The sequence below is a fragment of the Python bivittatus genome, unplaced genomic scaffold (assembly GCF_059951505.1).
Source record: "Python bivittatus isolate LINGU-HERP-01145 unplaced genomic scaffold, Pbiv_v1 ctg000480_np1212, whole genome shotgun sequence".
In the NCBI taxonomy this organism is placed as follows: domain Eukaryota; kingdom Metazoa; phylum Chordata; class Lepidosauria; order Squamata; family Pythonidae; genus Python; species Python bivittatus.
Window position 1 is genome coordinate 3,053,067 of NW_028277075.1, and position 19,118 is coordinate 3,072,184.

A 19,118-nucleotide genomic window follows, 5' to 3' on the forward strand; every position below is an offset into this window, starting at 1 on the left:
GGTCCGCGTGCTTCTTGTAGTCGGCTTTGGCTCTTTGCAATGCCGCGTGCGCCGCTCGCCGGGTCTCGTCGATTTGGGCGAACCAGGCGTCCAGGGAGTTGATCTGGGATTCCGGCTGAGGCAACTCCGGCATGGGGACGAAATCTCTCCCGGTGGCTACTTTGAACGGAGAGAACCCGGTGCTCTTGTGGACGGCGTTGTTGTATGCCACCTCCGCGAATGGTAGTAGCTCCGCCCAATCGTCCTGTTGGTGCCCCACGTAGCAGCGCAGGTACTGTTCGAGCCCCCGTTCAGGCGTTCCGTGGCTCCGTCCGTCTGCGGGTGCGCCGCGGAGGATAGGGCTTGTTTCGTCCCCACCCGCTTCAGGAACTCCCGCCAGAACCGCACGATGAAGTTGCCGCCCCGATCGCTGACGATACGTCGAGGTGCGCCGTGGAGTCGGTAGACATGTTGCACGAACAGTTTCGCCAGCCCCTCGGCCGTGGGGACTCGCCGGCACGCTACAAAGTGCGCTTGTTTGGAGAATAAGTCCGTGACCACCCAAATGGCGGTCTTCCCCTTACTCTCCGGGAGCTCCACTATGAAGTCCATGGCGACCTCTTGCCAAGGGCCGTCGGGTTCCGCTACCGGCTGGAGTAGGCCTCTAGGTTTGCCTTTGGCTCCTTTCGCTGTTGCGCACACCGGGCAACCCCCCGAGTACGCCTCCACGTCCTTCCGGAGCGTGGGCCACCAAAACTGCCGCCGGATTAAGTGGAGTGTCTTTACGAAGCCGTAATGCCCCGCGCTCCGGCTGTCGTGGGCTCTCTCCATGACCTCCCGTCGGCAACCCTCGGGCATGTACAGCTTTCCTTCGTGCCACCACAACCCCTCTTGGCCGGTTAGCGCCTCTCGGTTCTGCTTGAGCCAACCGTCCCGCTCCGCTGCCTCCGCGAACCCTTGCCTTACTTCAGACGCCGCGTCCCGTCGCTCCCCCTTGGTCTGGCTTCGGGTCACCGCCTTTGCAGCCAGCCTGCTGGCGGGGATGACGGAGTCCACGATCTCCTCCCGTAGGCTGGCGTGTTGGGGCATGCGAGACAGTCCATCCGCTAAGAAGTTGCGCTTCCCGGGGATGTGTTTCAGTGTGAACCTGAACCTCCCGAAGTATTGGGACCACCGTGCCTGTTTGGGGGATAGCTTACGCGGGGTCTTCAGGGCCTCGAAGTTCTTATGGTCCGTCCACACCTCGAACGGTTCAGTTGCCCCCTCCAGTAGATGCCTCCACGTGGCCAGCGCCCACTTGACCGCGTACGCCTCTTTCTCCCACACCATCCACCTCCTCTCCGTCTCGGTGAATTTGCGGGAGGCGTAGGCGCACGGGTGGATGGCCCCTCCGGGCTGGGTTGGAGCAGGACTGCTCCCGTTGCCACGTCTGATGCATCCACTTGGATTATAAACCGCCGGTCTGGGTCGGGATGGCGCAGGATCGGCTCCGCGGTGAACCGCTGTTTTAGTTCCTCAAACGCCCCCTGGCATTCTGCAGTCCACGCGAGTGCCATGCTGGGCTTGGGGGTTTCCCAGTGCCCTTGGTTTTTAGCAGGTCGGTTAGGGGAAGGGCGATTTGGGCGAAGTTCGGGATGAACTGACGATAGAAGTTCGCAAACCCTAGGAAGCTTTGGAGTTGCCTCCGGGTTCGCGGCGCTTCCCAGCCCAGGACATCCCTTACTTTCGCCGGGTCCATCTCAATTCCCCGGCTGGATATTCGGTAGCCGAGGTAGTCTAGTTGCTCTCGATGGAACTCGCATTTCGAGAGCTTTGCGTACAGCTGTGCCTTCAGCAGTCTCTGGAGCACCGTGCGCACCAGGCTCACGTGCTCCGCCAGGGTCTCGGTGTAGATGAGGATGTCGTCCAGGTAGACCAGGACGCCCCGGTAGAGTAGGTCGTGCAGCACCTCATTAATTAGCTGCATAAATACCCCGGGGCCCCTTTTAATCCGAACGGCATCACGGAAAACTGGTAGCTTCCGAGCGGGGTGTTGAACGCCGTCTTCCACTCATCTTTTGCGCGGATCCTAACTCTGAAGTAGGCTTCGCGCAAGTCCAGTTTTGTGAACACCCTCCCCTTCGACAGATGCGACATCAAGTCCTTCATCAGGGGAGGGGGTATTTGTACTCCGTGCTGATTGCGTTCAGCCCCCGGTAGTCTACGCACATACGGAGCGAGCCGTCCTTCTTCTCCCGGAATAACACCGGGGCCGCTAATGGTGACTTCGCGGGTTGGATGAATCCCCGTGCTAGGTTCTTGTCTATGAACTCGCGCAGGGCTCCCATCTCCCTCCTCGACAGGGAGTACATTTTTGGCTTAGGCAGGGTCGCTCCTGGCTCTAGCTCGATGGCGCAATCACTGGGCCGGTGTGGTGGGAGCTGGTCAGACTCCTTCTCCCCGAACGCTGCCGCCAGGTCTCGATACTGCCTCGGGATTCCGCCGCCCGTCGGGGGTTCCCCGGGTCCGGCCCCTCGCTTTGCGGTCGCCTCGCCAGTCGCCGCTGCCTCCCCTCGCCTCGGGATCGTGGCGGGTCTCCGGGGTCCCGGCGCTGCTGCTGCTGCTGTTGCTGTTGCTGCCCGGGTCTCGGGCCCCATCTGCTCTCGCCCCGTCTCCCGGTGTCCCGGACCCTCCGCTTGTCCGCCGGTGGTTGCGGCTGCCTCCGTCTCCACGGCTCGGTCCCCTCTGCTCTCGGGCCTCGCCGGTCTGTCGACCCCGAACCGCACTGCCTCCGCCGTCCAGTCGACTCGTGGGTTCCGCCGCCGCAGCCACGCCAAGCCGAGTACCACCGCGTAGTCGGCCACCGGGACCACCACGAACCTCAGTTCTTCCCGGTGACTCCCGATCGTCATCTGGACCGGCTCGGTGTAATACTGAGCTGGCCCCCCCCCTGCCAGCGTGCCATCTAACTGGCTGAATGAAATGGGCTCCCGGAGGCGCCTCAGCTGTAGCCCGAGCCCCGAGACCACTGCTGGGTGCATCAAGCAGTGGGTGCAGCCCGAGTCCAGTAGCGCCCGTAGCTGCGCCTCCTCCGGATCTCACCCCCGGACGTGTATCCTCACCCGGAACGGTGGGCAGTCCTCGTCTCCTATTGGGTCCGCGCGCCTCGACTCCCCTGCTCGCACTGGGACGCCGTTCAGTGCGAGCGCGCCTCGTTTCCCGCCGGCTCCGAGTCCTCTCCGGAGGATGCTGTCTCCGGGGTCGACCACCCCCCGCGTCCTTTCTCGGTCACCGCCGCCACTGCCCCCTCCCGCGGTCGGTCACCGGTCCTTTTCCCGTTCGCACGCGGGGTTTTGACTTCGGGCCGTGGTGGGGCGCCTTCCCGCTCCGTCGGGCACTGCGCCGCTCGGTGGCCTCTGCCTCCGCATCGGAAGCACAGATTCGGGGCTCTGGTCGCCTCTCGCCTCCCGGTGGACTGCCGTCGACCGCTCCGTCTCTCCTCGGGGGTCCTCTCCCTCGGCCGGTCCCTCGTCTGGTCCCGTCGTCTTGTGCTCTGTTGGATCTGCCGCCACGCCGATTCCGCCGTTCCGGCCAGCCAGATCCAATCCTTCACTGTGGCCGGGTCGTCCCGCCCCAGTGCCCGTTCCAGGATCTCTGGGTTGAGTCCCCTCTTAAAATACTTCACCTTCAGGGACTCCGGCCAGTCCGCGAGCTTCTCGGCCAACCTCCGGAACTCCAGGGCATATTCCGATACCGATTTGCCCCGCTGTCTGAATTGTAGGATGTCGTCCTCCGCCCGCTTGGCGCTCAATGTGTCCTCGAATCTGTCCCGGAGCGCCTGCATGAAGTCCGGGAAACTCCGTAGTTCCGCCGCGTTGGCATCGTACAGCCCGATCACCCAGCTGGCGGCTTGGCCATCTAGCAGCTCGGCCACGTAGGATACCCTGTCCTCGTCTCTAGCGAATAGGTGACCACCCCTCTGCATGAACCCCCTGACGTGCGTCAAAAAGTGCGGCAGCTGTTCGGGGTCCCCTGAGAACTTCCCAGTGATACCTCGAAGTCTCAGGGCGTCTGCCGCCCGTTGGTCCTCCGACCGGGGCGCCGTGGGTGGTGCCGGCGGGGGTGTCGGACCGCCCCCTGTCGCTCGCCTCCTCGTTCACCGCCGGTGGCCCCACTCTCTGTAGTAGGGTCTGGAGCATCGCCTCCACGGCGTCTAGGCGTCGCTCGACTCTCTCCTCTAGTCGGGCGAATTTCTCGCTCCACTCACGGTTCCGGAACCCCGAACCCCGGGTCATCGTAACGCCCGAATCGTCTGGTCCTTGGTTCACGCCCATCGACCACCGCTCGGATGGAGTGCGCCCGGCCCTGGCCGCTGCCCCGTCGCTCCCGGGCGGCTCCGACCGCCCTTCCGCGAGCCTGGATCCCTCGCGCTCCAGCTGACCCACGGATTCCTCGTCGCTGGTCATGCCTGTAATGAGAAAGAAAACGCTCCTCGGTGGTACCGGGTAGCGCTGACGGTGAGTCCTGGCTTTATGTGAGATTTGCCCCGTTCGACAGAGAAACTCTCGTGACACGTGTGGTTCACAAAGAAGGTTTACTCATGCGTAACGTAGTAGTCACAAGCAAAGCCAGGACTGGCTTGGTACAATTGCATCACTTGTTATATTCCCCCGTTCCCGCGCTTTTTCCCGCCTCGTGATCGCGTTGCGGCTGTGGGCTATTAGGCCCCCAATGTCCCCCCTGATCGTTCATGATGGCAGGGTCGGTCAGAGTCCATTGTCCTTGATTGCCAGTCCCCCTCCGGCTGGGTTGGCCCCTCCCTGCTACGTGCAGACCCGCGGGTTCTGTGCTGCGTTGCGATCTTGTTTCGCTGCCCTGCGGCCCCGTTCCTTGCTTGCTCGCGCCGTTATCAGTTCATAATTAAAAGCTTCCGCTGCGGTTTTCCTGTTTAGCTGGCCGCAGGTGGCTCGTTAATTAGCGGCGCTTTCGGTTCCTCTTTTCCCCGCTAGCTACCGCCGGTGGATTCCGCGTGGTCTGGTTGCGAGCTTCCCTGCAACCCCGTGCTTCCCTGAAGCCTCGTGCTGACCGAACCTGACAGTTGTTATGCTTTGTTGAGTTGTAGCCAACTCCTTGGTGACTCTACAGATAAAAGTTATCCAAGCCATCTATCTCTCACCACATTATGCAATCTTGCAAGTGCATTTCTGTGGCTTCCGGTACTCTTGTCTATGTACTTGTTGGTGTCTTCTTCTCTTCCTTATCGTGGGTATATCAGTCCCATGGTGTGTCTACAATATGATAATTTGTTTCATGATCCTTGCTTCTAATGAGTATTCTGACTTATTTTGCTCTAGTATGGAATGGTTGGTTCTCTTAGCTGTACAAGGAATACAAAGCAGTCTTTTCCAGGACTATGGCTCAGAGGAGTCAATCTTCTTTCTCTCACTCTTGCGCAGAATTGATCTCTTGCATTTGTACGTCATAACAGGAATATCACTGAGTTGACACCATTCTAAGTTTTGTTTTGACTGAAATGTCTTAGTCTTTTATGAGTTTGTCGAGATCCCTTCAATGCCTTTATACCCATTGTCATTCTTTCTTGAATCATTTTTGCACATTTACCATCTTTATCAATTCTGGAGTCTAGAAGATTGGAACCGTCAACTATTTCTATCATCTCATTATTTATCTTAAATTCTTCTAGTTTTTATGTTGACATAATCTTAATTGTTTTGATGTTCAAAGAAAGCCTGGCAGTTTGAATGCCCTGTTTTACTTTTAGAACGATTGCTCCTAGGTCTTCTTCAGTTTCTGCAACCAAGGTAGTGTTGTCCGCATATTTCTGGTTATTGAGATTCCTTCCACCAATTTTGACTCTAACCTTTAGTTCTGCCAGATCTGTGGCCCATAAGATAAATTCAATGTGTAGGTTGAACAGGTATAGTAATAGAATGCTACTCCTTTTTACTCCTTTTGTGATGGTAAACAATTCAGTGTTCACCAATTCTGTTCAGACATTCAGGCAAAGTCTTTGAAGATGAGCACAGGGTACAGGTAGAAACACATATAAAAACAAATTCCTTCAGAAATAAGTTGGTATAGTTTAATACCAGCATATTAAACTGTAACTTGGGACCAGCAATAAACTACGACCCATTCTAGATCATACAAGGCAGTACAGTACAGTAATATATTTATAACACTGAATTTCTGTGAATGCTACACTCCTGTTGCAGTATTTAACTGAAAGAGTTTTAGACTTTCAATGGCAACCTTGTGTATCATCACTGTGATCTAAACAAATAGTACCCAAGGAATACATTACAATAGAAGGGCTATCTCCATTCAAGTAGAGATGTAACTAGTTTGCCAACCTAGGTTGGTAAAGCATCTTTTGTGTCATGTAGAACATTTGGGTCTTTCATGATAATGCTGGATCTAGCACATCTCCAAGCACAAACTTAATGTTTTGGGGAGAAGGTAATCCAACTAGAACAGGCTGAACATCATTCAGTTGGACAGATAAAGCAGCCACTAATAACACTTCTAGGTATATTAAGCTTTGGCTTTATGGCCCTCATCCAGTCTGTTACCATGGCCAGGCACTGACTCAGGATTTCCACTGCTGAATATATAACCGTGATATATATGTCTATAGGAGATAAAGCTGTAGTGCTGCATATCATCAGCACTGCTGGCACTTAAGTGTCTTAATGATCTCATATAATAGCTTCATGTAGATGCTAATCAGCATGAGAAATAAAATGGAGCTTTACAGACTCCACAGAGTAAATGTCATGAAGTTGAACAGAAATCCTCCAACACCACTTTCTGGAAATGGCTATCTGGTACTGAGTGGAATTACTGTAAACCCTAAATACTTCAAATAATCATTTCAAACATATGCCACTGTTGATGGCACTGAAAACCTCTGAGAGAACCTGAATAATAGGGCTGTGTTCCCTTTGCCCCTGTCCCATCAAAGATCATCCCATGGAATTTCAGATGAAGACTTGGTCTTGTTTATTTATTTATTCAATCAATTTGTATATCCCCCCATTTTGCCAGTTGTGACTCTTGGCAGCAAACATAAGATCAAACAACCCCGCAACCCCCAAACCCCCAAATAACCAGATAATACAATAAGAACCTAATCGTGCCCAAATCCATATAACAGCAGCCATACTAAAAAATCACATTGAAAAATTACATTGACAGGATCATCCATGTCTTGCTTTTCCCTTCATGCATAACCTTAGCAAAAGAAAGAACATTTGTATATTGAGGATGGAAAGGAAGTGGGATTGTGACGTCTTAAATCCTGTACCCCAAGCATGGCATTTGTGGGCACAAATGTTCCTGATGACAGATGTCAATTTTTTTTTCATGTTAATTTAATAAAAATAAATCATATGTTACAAAGCTAAGCTCCAACCTTAACCCATTTCTGATTCCAAAAAAGATTGAGAACATTTTGGGAAATAGAAGGGGATAGAAAGGAGGAATCTTACTAGTTTTCCTTTTACTAAATGGATGCTTTGTGATTGGCCGCCCTAACTATGGTAGCCATTTTGTGAGAATGCCCATAACATGCTTAAATATTCCAAAGATGTTCAATGCTCTTTTCCAAAGGCCCATGTTATAATTACATCATTATCAGCTGTTGACTTGCAGAACAAATTTTGTTTTTACAGGGTCATATGGAAGGAGATGTTTGGGGTTTAGCTTCTCACCCTCATTTACCTATTTGTGCCACTGTAAGTGAAGATAAAACCTTAAGAATATGGGATCTTTCACCAAGCCACTGCATGCTAGCTGTTCGAAAACTGAAGAAGGGTAAGATCTACATCTTTGTACTTTACCTAGATTCCAAATAAATGACATATGACAATTTATCAAGAGTTAAAAAACAGAATGAATTTAAATTTTAAAAAATGGAATCAGAATGCTAGAATGAAATATGTTGCTAACTTTCATAGATCTACCTACTAAAGTCTGTTGTGCAATTAATCATAATACTTACTGCAGCCTCCATATCTACTATACAGATATCAAATGCTAGTACATATAATTGATTAGGCATTTGTTCATAATAGCTCCTTGAAAACATGTTGAAGGCATCTGGGGTTTAAGTTTGATGCTTCTGATGAAGTAAGCTTCAGCTCATGTCTTCAATACAATACAAAAGGTGCTGCTGGACTCTTTCTGAATAAAATACTGAAAACTTGCTAAATGCTTAACATTTGTCTTTACCAGCAAAATTATTAGAACTAAGTATGTCTTTTTGTATTCGGCAGGGGGAAGATGTTGCTGTTTTTCACCTGATGGAAAGGCATTGGCAGTAGGTCTTAATGATGGCAGTTTCTTAATGGTAAATTCAGACACTCTGGAGGATCTTGTTTCTTTTCATCACAGGAAGGATGCTATTTCAGAAATACGATTTTCTCCTGGTAAGTAATTGGCTTCAGATAAGGTGACATCTGATGATAATAGTGCTTTACGTTCAGAAGAATTAAAACGAATGTTTATGAGAGAGAGTGTATTTCACTACAGTGACAGGCTCCATTCTGTATACATGAGGATCTATGCGTACACAGTCAAAAACCTTGGAAACATCAAGATTCACTCCTTTAGGAGGAAGCATCTTAGATCAGCCCATACTGTTAGCTTTGCATACCCACTGGAGCATGTTAAAACAGATTACTGGTCCATTTAACTCAGTATTGTGTCTATGCCAGTTGTGAGCGGCCCTTTTTTTCAACCAAGGATTACATTGACTTTTGTTTGGTATGTGAAGAACTGCATTGAAAAGTGGGTGGGACCAGTGAAATAATGGGCATCACTACACATTAATTTTCTATCCATAATACAATTGAAATGACATTTTAATCAATTTTAATTATTTTTCATCGATCAGTTAATTCACTGTACCCTAGATTGAATTTATTACATTCTTACAATTTTTAGCCTTTGAAATGATTGTAGAATGGAAATCATTTATACAGAGATCTCTCTTATTGGATTTAGTTGTGATATTCTGGAAGTAATAGTGATTAATTAGGGAAAACAGAGATGCTCAGCAATTAATGAGGTGAAAGGACATTTTGTGTTAATTTCATTAAATGAGTCACATAATTATCTGTACTTAAAGCTAAATATTTTAGTTGCCAAAAGAAAAAAAGTGGGGGGGGACCTTGCAGGGCATGTCCATGAAGTCACCAAGAGCTGAGGACACCTTTTTTCATGAAATACTTATTAAATATTATTAAGGTACTTTCAAAACTCAAAGGGAACTTTTTTTGGTTCTGTGAGTTAGGTGGTAAATTATCACTGAAGAGAGATACTGAAGACTAATTAAACATATCTGCAGTCTTTATCACATTTAATCTTACTTTGTTCACTCTTCTTTCAGTGGTAATTCTTTGCATATTATCAGTGTACATCTCCTAGAATTATGACATTCTCAGTAACATTGCAGTTGTGAATCCATGCACTGATAAAGTCACCATTAACTGTGAGGTAATCGTATGGAAAATCCACTTAAATTTATAAAAGAAAAATATTTATTAAAATGTGAGGTAATCCAGATTTTGCAGAAATACCCTCCCCAACTGAATTCATGAAAGAAGAAATTAGCCAAGCATAGATTATAATGTTCTGGGGAAAAAAATAAGTTTACAGTAAAAAAAATAGTCTCTTTTGAGTCAATCTTGAATCAGTGACTTCTTCATGAACACATCCATTCTTGGCAACAGATGTGATTTGTCATTTTCAAGCCGGCAGCTCTGGTATTCCCAGTAGTGTCTCATCCAAGTACTAAGCAGGCCCAGCTCTGCTTAACATTTGAACCTAAAGAGGTGATCCAGATGTTGGCATCTGCTGAGTGCACTTAACTGTAGAATACTGAAAATGATGCGAAAGTATTTATCTCCTTATAATTGTATTGCAGGTGCTGGAAAATACTTAGCTGTAGCATCATATGATACTTTTGTAGATATCTACAATGTAATGAGCAGTAAAAGAGTTGGAATCTGCAAGGGAGCCTCCAGTTATATAGCCCACATGGATTGGGACGTAAGAGGTAAGGAAATGCAATTACTGTAAAATGATTATTCTCAGTGGCTGCTGGTGGGGTAAATGGCAACCAGCCACTGGCAGAGCCAAGCTATGTAATGAATGGAGCTATTTAGATATAATTGTCTGCCATCTTCTTCTCATGAAAAATGCTAAGGATACTTAAGTACAATTAAACTGACTCTCCAACTTTCTGAAGCATATTCTGTAAAGATTCTGTAGTGAAGCTTGCCAATAAAGCCTTTCCTCCTCTTTCATCCCCACTATTTTTCCTAGTCTGATGTGGTTTTCTATGAAGGAAGCCTCAGGGTGGGGACTTTTATCATTGATGTTTTATATCTCTTGGGGAGCCTCTTTTGGCTGAAGAATTTAGTCAAATAAATAGACTGGAAAGATGTTTGAAGCCATTTGTGATTGGAGCAAAATGAACATTCCCTGGGACGTTAAGACGATTCTCTGCTCTGCTCCTTAGCCCCTGCAGTGTATAGAATCTTGGTGACCTGGGTGGTTTCCCAAATGCTGAACTGCTGATTACTCTGTAGGCAGCCTTTGTGATTTGGCAAGGAGCTGCCTTCCTCCTTACTGGCTTTGGGAGTCAAGTGTGGTGAAATGGAGCAGCTTCATACCAACATCTGACCTCACTGCTGCCAATTTGTTTGGTAAATGTGTGACAGATACAAAACAGCAGCGGTGTTCATACAGTCTGCTTGATACTGCTGAATACTGCTGCGGCCTGGGAAATTGCAGGGGTCACAGCTGTTGAAGGAAATCTCTGTCCCCCTGATTCCAAGCAATTGTCCCTGGTTCTACAGTTTAGAAAGTATAAAGCTATACAGGGTAATTGCCTGGTAATTCTGAAGGATTCCTGAATAATTTCCAAATAGTAGTCATAAATATCTCTCAAATCCCCTGAGTAAGTGTCATAATAAATATTCTGTGGACAGTCAAGCCTTTAGTAAGACAATCAGTGAACTGTGTATTTTTTGTTTGTTTTTTCAGGCAAGCTTCTACAAGTCAACACTGGTGCTAAAGAACAGTTATTTTTTGAAGCTCCACGAGGGAAAAAGCAGATAATTTCTACTGCGCAGGTAAAATGATACTCATCATTTCGTTTAGCTATGTTTCATTTGGTTATTTACATGATTATTGGGTTTTTTTTCTGGACAATTCAATTTCAAATAAAAAGAAGAATGGAAGTTGACTTTTTATTATAATCTAGCAGAAAATGGGGTTTTAAGCATACCTAACATAAACCTTTGTGTTTTGAATGACACTTCTCAGTATTAAAATGAAGTAGAATATGATGCTAAGTCTCTTCTCTTAATTCATATTGAGGCCACAACTTAAGTGGAATCAGGTTATATCTCTTTATAAAGATAGAATCTGTTAGGTCATGTCTTCATATAAAGAATGATAAATGATAAAGAAAGTAGCTCATTGCAAGGATTATATGAAAAAGAAATTTGAGGATTTTTATGAAATACATATTTTTTTCAATAAGGCAAAGCCTTTGATGCTTAAAACAAAGCTATAGTTTCTCTTTTCAAGTTGTCCAAAATTTAACTTGATTACGTAACATACTGGTTAAATTTTACTGGAACTTGAATTTTTTGGGTAATCTGCTGCACTGAAGCTCCCTTAAATGCCATTGAAACTAGAAGAGATATAGGCAGAATAGTGACAATGAGGAGCAGTGTGCTCCTGGAAATTTTTATTATTTTTTAATTTATTTATCATATTTATATAGCTGCCCATCTCACACAAGGTGACTCTGGGCAGCATGCACCAATTAAATTCCTTGATGTCCTCCAGGTTCCCTGTCTCTTATGTTTTTATTTTTTAAAAAAATGCTTAATTTTTGTTAATGAAAAGCTAAACATAAATTTCTACTGTCATCTGTATTTATAAGAATATCTCTGGTTTTACGTGGGCCCCTTTTTATTCTTAAGAAATAAAAATGGTGGATGGATATAGCCCAGTCTTTTGTTTGGAAATGTACCCCTCTGCCCCCCCCAAAAGGAGAAGTTATCTGAGCTTATAGGTTACTGGGGATGTAGAAAAGGAGGTGGGATATAGTTTTGACTGGCCTTACTCTTACTGGCAGCCACAATTAATAATGTGTTTTCCCTCCCTGGTAGCCATTTCTTGAGCATATCCAGAGTACAGTCTCATACCCAGTAAAAAAGATTGTCTATTTTCCATTTAAATCCTGAAATTGCTTTCTCTTACTAAATAACTTTTCTTTCCATGCTTAATTAACAAATTTTGATTGTGAAAAGTGTTAGTATTATTTCTTCCCAGAAAGCTAGCATCCCTGCTTAATATTATGGTTTGCATCACTGAAATGGCACAATAGTCACTGGAAACAAGCCACTAGAAACTACAAATAAGCAATTAAAGAAATTTAATAGAACAGCATAGAATAGCATAGTGAGTATTGCTGTGTTGCCCTTTCAGGGAGACTAAGAAACTCATCTCTATGAATTCAGTTCAAATGCTACAAGTATGATTTACACTAATCACCAGCAAGACACAGGAAGTCAAGGTATGTCCAGGGAATCTTTATGATTTCCATATAAAGAAGTTCTTCCCAAAACTTTCATACAAATGGATAACAAGAACATAAAATTCACTGAGGTTGCAATCCTATGTACATTATATAAAAGTAAGCTCTGGTTAACTGAGTAGGGCTTATTTCCAAGAACATTTACTGGACTGTGCTATAACGACTGCAGAAGTGTTTTCCCTGCAGTTTACCCTCTGTCATTCAAGCCATTCACGTAAGCAGCAAGTGTTCATTGTTGGACATAATGGCAATGGACCCTTTATGTATAGTTAACCATAACAATTTTGTAGTTGAACCCACTGTGTTTACATGTCAGCTATAAGCCTTCACTTAGTCAGAATAATAGTTACAATAAACATGATAACATTACGTCTCTGTAAAGTATTACAGTTGAAAGATTCCATTCCAGTATTTTATGCTAAAGTTAAAATAGTATTAATGAGCAAATTAATGGTCAGGCATGTAAAGGTAAGATCTCTTTTGTGATATTTTGGTATTTTGAAGTGAAATAAATTCAGTTTAAACTAATATACTGGGTAGTAATTAGGGATATGCATCAGATTTGACCAAATCTCGATCCCTGGAAAAAGTGGGTTAATTCAGAATAGATGTTCATTTCCTCAAGGTGGAGTTGAAGGATCTAAACCAAGTTTCTGCTTTTGAGCCTCAAGGAAACTCCAGTCCTTATCTGTTTCTCTGGAACTTGGGCGCCAGAAAGGAAAGGACTACAGAAGCTGCAGCCAAAAAAAGAGATGACTCTTTGTCACGTATCATAAGGAGGGAAAGAATATTTGATTTCAGTGATTGACAAGAATGCTTCTAAACCAGAGTGATCTTTGTGATCAGGTTACTATCTTTGTAGGCGGAAAAGATTTCTTGGGCATCCTGGACAAGTGTTTTAGGTTCGTGTTGTGAAGGAATATGGCCAATAATTGGAGAAGTCACGGATGTAACTGCTTCGTGCCTCAGCAGTGATAGTACAGTCTTGGCGACAGGAGATGATTTTGGATTTGTAAAACTTTTCCGCTTCCCTGCCAAAGTAAGTAAATATGTAATGCTTGCACGATAAAACAATACAATCCTATAGTTTTTACATTTAGCAGTGCACTAATTGGGAGGAAACCCTATTTTTATGTTATCCATGATTGCAAGATCTAGTAAGATATATATAAGTGAATAAGATTCCCTGCAGATTGCAGACTTAGCTTTCATCATGTTACATTTTCTCAAATGAATACTTTCAAATCAAAGCAGCACATGTATTAGCTACAGGTTATCCTATATCACATTACCAAGTTATATATCCATATATATAAGTAAATGATATAGATATAGATATATGGATAAACTCCTAGTTATCTTAAGTTTCATTTTACTTCTTTTGTTAAACCAGGTCTGTTTCAAACTGCAAATGTTCATTTTATTAAAATATTAGCAGATGCATGCATTTGCCAAATTAGAAAGTAGAATATACAAACTTTTTGACAATTTACTTCCAGTTTTTATGAGACAGATTACAAATACCTTATCAATTAATAATTTTAATGTGTTAAAAACTCACGTCTCAACAAACATTACAGTTTTCAACATGTTACAGTTGTTAATTATACTTATTACCTATCTCATATGTAACCTGCATTTGTGTAACCATTCTCCCTTCCCCTCCCACCCCAATTTAAATCATACATCAGTTGAACTATTCCATGCATTTAATGAAGTAAGCTGCGGTTCACAAAAACTTTTAATAAAATGTGTTAGTTTGAAAAGATACTACTAGGCTCCTTCTGATTTATAGCAAAAGTTAATTCATCATTATATGAAGATAAGGATTTATTGTGCATGGAGAAGGAGCAATGTTTTCAACATTGGAAAGATAAAATTACTCCAGACTTACAATCTTGGATGGTAAATACATGCTCACTTTGCATTTATGAACTGGGTTTCTATCAACATGCCGGAAAGACATATTAATTATTTTGTGTGGTGACAATTTAATGATTTATTTAAAAATTAGGCTGAATCTTACCAGTTGTATGTAACATGCTTTTTGTGTGTGATTTTTTTCTTTCTTTTTTCTTTTTTTTCCCTATAATAATTTTAAACAAGGAGGAGTTCATGCATATTCTGGAATATTCAGAAACATTTCAATCAAGCTCTGTAACTGTGTTAATGATTAGGAATCGTTCTGATGTTAAATCTGAACTCTTACACTTACGCATTATAGAATGTCCAAAGACTAAAGCTTGTGCCCATCACAGGATTATTTTGCCAGATATCTGCAAATTTAGATTTTAATTTAATACCACATTTGTCTTTATATCTGCTCTAGTAAGAATCCTAACACTAGCTTTGACTGCATAAATCAGTGTTCAGAATCTGCAGATAAAGCAAAATGAAACAAAAAGCAAAAATCACTGACATTTTAATGTGATTTTTTAAGATAATTATTTTTATTTAATTTTGAATTAAACATTATTCATTACTTATATATTTCATATTTAGGGAAAGTATAGCAAATTTAAGAGGTATGTGGCTCATAGTACACATGTGACAAATGTTCGCTGGACTCATGATGACAGTTTATTAGTCAGTATCGGAGGTGGAGATATGTCGCTAATGCTGTGGACCCATGAGATGGAGGGTCATCGAGAAAGTAGGCAGTGTGATAGTGAAGAATCTGATCTAGATTCTGAGGAAGATGGGGGTAAGTAACCATACCAATTTTAAACAGTAGATTTATTTATTTTCATGAAATCTGCAGTATGAAATAGCAATATCTGTTTAGGTTCCATTGGTTAATTTTTATTGTGATTGGACTGTTCCTGGGGTGGGGAGTATACTATAAATAATCCTTTTGTTTTTTTGTTTGTCGTTTGTACCTAGAACATTTTCTTGTTTAGCATTGTGAATACTTGCTTAAATAACATAAAGTAACATAAAATAAACATAAACTTGTAATTTTATCTGTAACGGCTTGGATCCAAAGTTCTATCTTACTAACTCTTTGCAAATGCTTTGTGTCCCTTAAAATCTACTTTTGAAAATAAAGGATTCTTTATAGCTGTGTAAAGTGTGTATGTGTGGGTGGGGTTAAACATTAGGGAAACTTGCTTTCCTTTCTCTGAGCAGAAACTTCTGTTATATTTAAAAACTCTTTTTTAGACTCAAGGGGATCTTTTAGGAAGAGAAAGTTTCTTTCTGTTCTTTGAAAGACTATATTAGAACCAAACTACTGACTTTATTGTCTTTGATAGTCTGGAAGAAGAACCCTTACCTAAATAAAATAATATAAAAATAATAACTTGCCTATTTCTTTGCTCCAATAACTATTAGGATTGTGAATGTTTTATTAGGATATGACAGTGATGTCACAAGAGAAAATGAAATTAATTACACCATTAAAGCCTTATCAACCAACATACGACCTATGTTTGGAATCAAGCCTCATCTGCAGCAAAAAGAGCCTTCAGCTGATGAAAGGTACTTCTAACTTTGCAAAAAAACACAACACCCTATTTATTTATTTACTTATTTATTTACTAACTATATGGCCACCATCTTGCAATAGCAACTCTGGGCAGCTAACAACATATAAAAACATTGCACCAAATAACAACAAAAACCAACCAATGTACAAAACCTAATTCATATATAAATGTCTAATTCTGTGGGATAGCATAATAAAAAGAATTGTGCATAACATAAATAAAGGGGTCTGTTGCTTATTTGGCTTCATCCTTGTAATGTTTTGTTTAATGTGCATGGACTAAGAAAGTTAGTTTTCATTAGAGACTGTCACATGTAACAATAAATAGTAATAAACTGCTTGGATTTAGGGTTAGTGGTTTAGTTAATGGCCTAATAGGGCCGCCATTTTTTCAGAAATAATTTGCATTACTTCACATACTTCAAAATGTGGTAATTGAGTCCTGCCACATTTCATATTTGCAGTTCTCCTGAAAATTCATCAGAATGCAACCCTGGATTTAGCCATGAACTTTAGCCTTAAAGTTCTGCGTGCATCTTTAGATAGGATGACCAGTGCCAAACAAAAACTCCACAGTAACACTAACCTTAAGATAGGAATGTTTGTGATAATATTTCTCCTACCAAGTCTAATAATAACTTCGTTGTTCATGCATTATTCAGGCAGACATTTGAAAGTGTCAGTTCTAGCACAGCTGGGAGCAAAACATTTCGAGATTTGTAGGACATTTTTATAGGAAGGCTGAAAGAGAACATAAACTAAATAACTCTAGTAAAGGAAGGATGAGTGCAGAGGTAGATTCACTCAGAGACCACAGTATCCTTGAACAGTGCATGAGTGAAAAATCTAATACATTTAAAACACTTTCAAGTGGCACTAGGGAAAATAATTCTTTATTTCTAAGTGATTTACTGAAGCACACGATACATTGTACATCCTGTTGTCCATTATGCTTTACAGATGCATTTTGTATTTAGTATCCCTATCTTTGTTCAAAATTATCTTGGGAATCAGTCCAGACACAGACTTACTAATAACAGAGTGTGAAACTTACATGTAGTTACGTTAATATCTCGTTAAATATATCCTCTACAGAATACTATTCACTGAAATTTTTAAATATTAGGAATCACACTGTTTCAATAATAATGTAAGTTGAGGCAACTATCTTGTCCTCTTAATTAATTTCAGTTCTCTTTACAGTACATTTATAATGTACATTGTTTGTATTTTAATTTTCCTGTTTAATTTTTTATGCTTGCTGTAAAGGCAAGGAGTTGTAAGGTAAGTAACTCTTTATAAAATCACTATAAAGTACATTTCAAGTCAGATCTCATTAGAAAAAAATGAGGTTTAAATTTAGAGAAGTGACATTATTTGTCAAACAGGATTCTAAGGAATACTATGTTGAAAAGATATTGTTTTCTTTGGCTATGTTTACAGAATGATTTGAATGTGAGATTGTGGAGTCCTTGGTGCTCTCTGAGCTTGGTTGTTTGATTGCAGATCTTTCATTACCCAATTAGGTAACATAATCAGTGCTAGTGAGTGTGGGGTTTGCTCCGTGTTTATATACAGTAGCTTGCCCTACCAGTGTTGGTGGGGGTGTGGTTTTCTTCTTGGTAGTTCCTTGATTAGGGTATTGTTTTTAGGTATTAGATATTATTCAAGGATTAGGTATTATTCAAGGAACTGGGGCAAGCTACTGTATATAAACTGGGAGTAAACCCCACACTCACTAGCACTGATGATATTGCCTAGTTGGGTAATGAAATGTCTGCAATCAAACAACCAGACTCAGAGAGCACCAAGGACTCCACAGTTCAACCCTGAGCTACATATATTCTCTTCTATTGAATGTAGATTACCAGGTTTTAATCATTAATAGAGTAATCCTGTGATTGCTGGGGCACCAATCATTATGTATGCCAGAGGCTATTGGATGTATGAGTTTCTTCCCTCTGAGGGTGAGGTAGGATTTTGATATTCATAGGGAAAATTTTATACAAGATCTCCAGGCCAGCTGTTTCTGCAGTCAGGAAATCACCATCTTGGAAAATTCAAAAGGAGATGTGAGGCTGGATGATTACTGGATCTACTAGATCCTAGGCCTCACACACCTATCTACCATATATAAGGGTTGGGCAGCTTTGCTTCAGTGACAATCTAATAGAAGTGTCTTCTGTCCATGCATGGTCAGACAGTGTGAGGAAGTACACCAAACTTTTAAGAGGCTATGTTGCCTCAGTGCTTTGAGCAGCAGCTTGGGCGGGGTTCTTTGATGGCTTCAGGAAGGGATTGGCAGAATGCTTTGCACAATCTGTGTGTTCATGTTTTGTTATAGTGTGAGGGTCAGCATAAGATAGGCGATGTACCAATAATTATTTCAATTTATGTGGACTAAACAAGCATGGCTGTTCTATAAACCAAGAGTCGTCTCTCATTCTTCAGATTGCCAATTGAATTGGCTGTGGAATATTACCAGGGAGAGTTGGGAAAGAAGCTTATTTTAGGAAAAATCAGATGTTATGTTGAATAAATTACTGCCTTGCATACTGTAACTTTACTTCTTTAAAAAACACATCTGAAGAGTAGAGTTGTCTGGGAGGGGAGCACAAGGAGGTGGATTTATAATCATATTTCCTCTTTGGTTATGAATATTGACCACACTATTACAAAGGGTAAGGAAGACACTGTGGTCAACCAGGTTCTCCTAACAGTTTCCACACAGAGCAGATAACAATTGCAGCAGGATTTATTTTTTCAAATGAAAAACACATGTATGTATGTATGTATGTATGTATGTATGTATGTATGTATGTATCTATCTATCTATCTATCTATCTATCTATCTATCTATCTATCTATCTATCTATCTATCTATGGAATTTAGAGGCTTCCCAACTCCACAAGACTCTGGGTGATTTACAGGGTTAAAAGCAGAAAAACAATAAGACTGTAAAAGCATAGTGAAGGACTGCGGCTTGATCTCTCCCACCTGTTAGCACTGGCTGGAACTGACCACAGGGAGAG

General features: G+C 42.7%; 1 protein-coding gene across 1 annotated transcript in view; it reads left to right on the forward strand.

Annotated features, from left to right (window-relative positions):
- EML5 (EMAP like 5) overlaps positions 1–19,118 on the forward strand; it is a 103,065-nt gene that overhangs the window by 58,604 nt on the left and 25,343 nt on the right. Inside the window, exons 21-28 of the mRNA XM_088145252.1 lie at positions 7,653–7,794; positions 8,256–8,408; positions 9,908–10,039; positions 11,032–11,120; positions 13,461–13,637; positions 15,101–15,302; positions 15,952–16,078; positions 17,355–17,369. Coding sequence (XP_088001378.1) covers positions 7,653–7,794; positions 8,256–8,408; positions 9,908–10,039; positions 11,032–11,120; positions 13,461–13,637; positions 15,101–15,302; positions 15,952–16,078; positions 17,355–17,369 — 1,037 coding nt within the window. The remainder of the gene's footprint in view (positions 1–7,652; positions 7,795–8,255; positions 8,409–9,907; positions 10,040–11,031; positions 11,121–13,460; positions 13,638–15,100; positions 15,303–15,951; positions 16,079–17,354; positions 17,370–19,118) is intronic.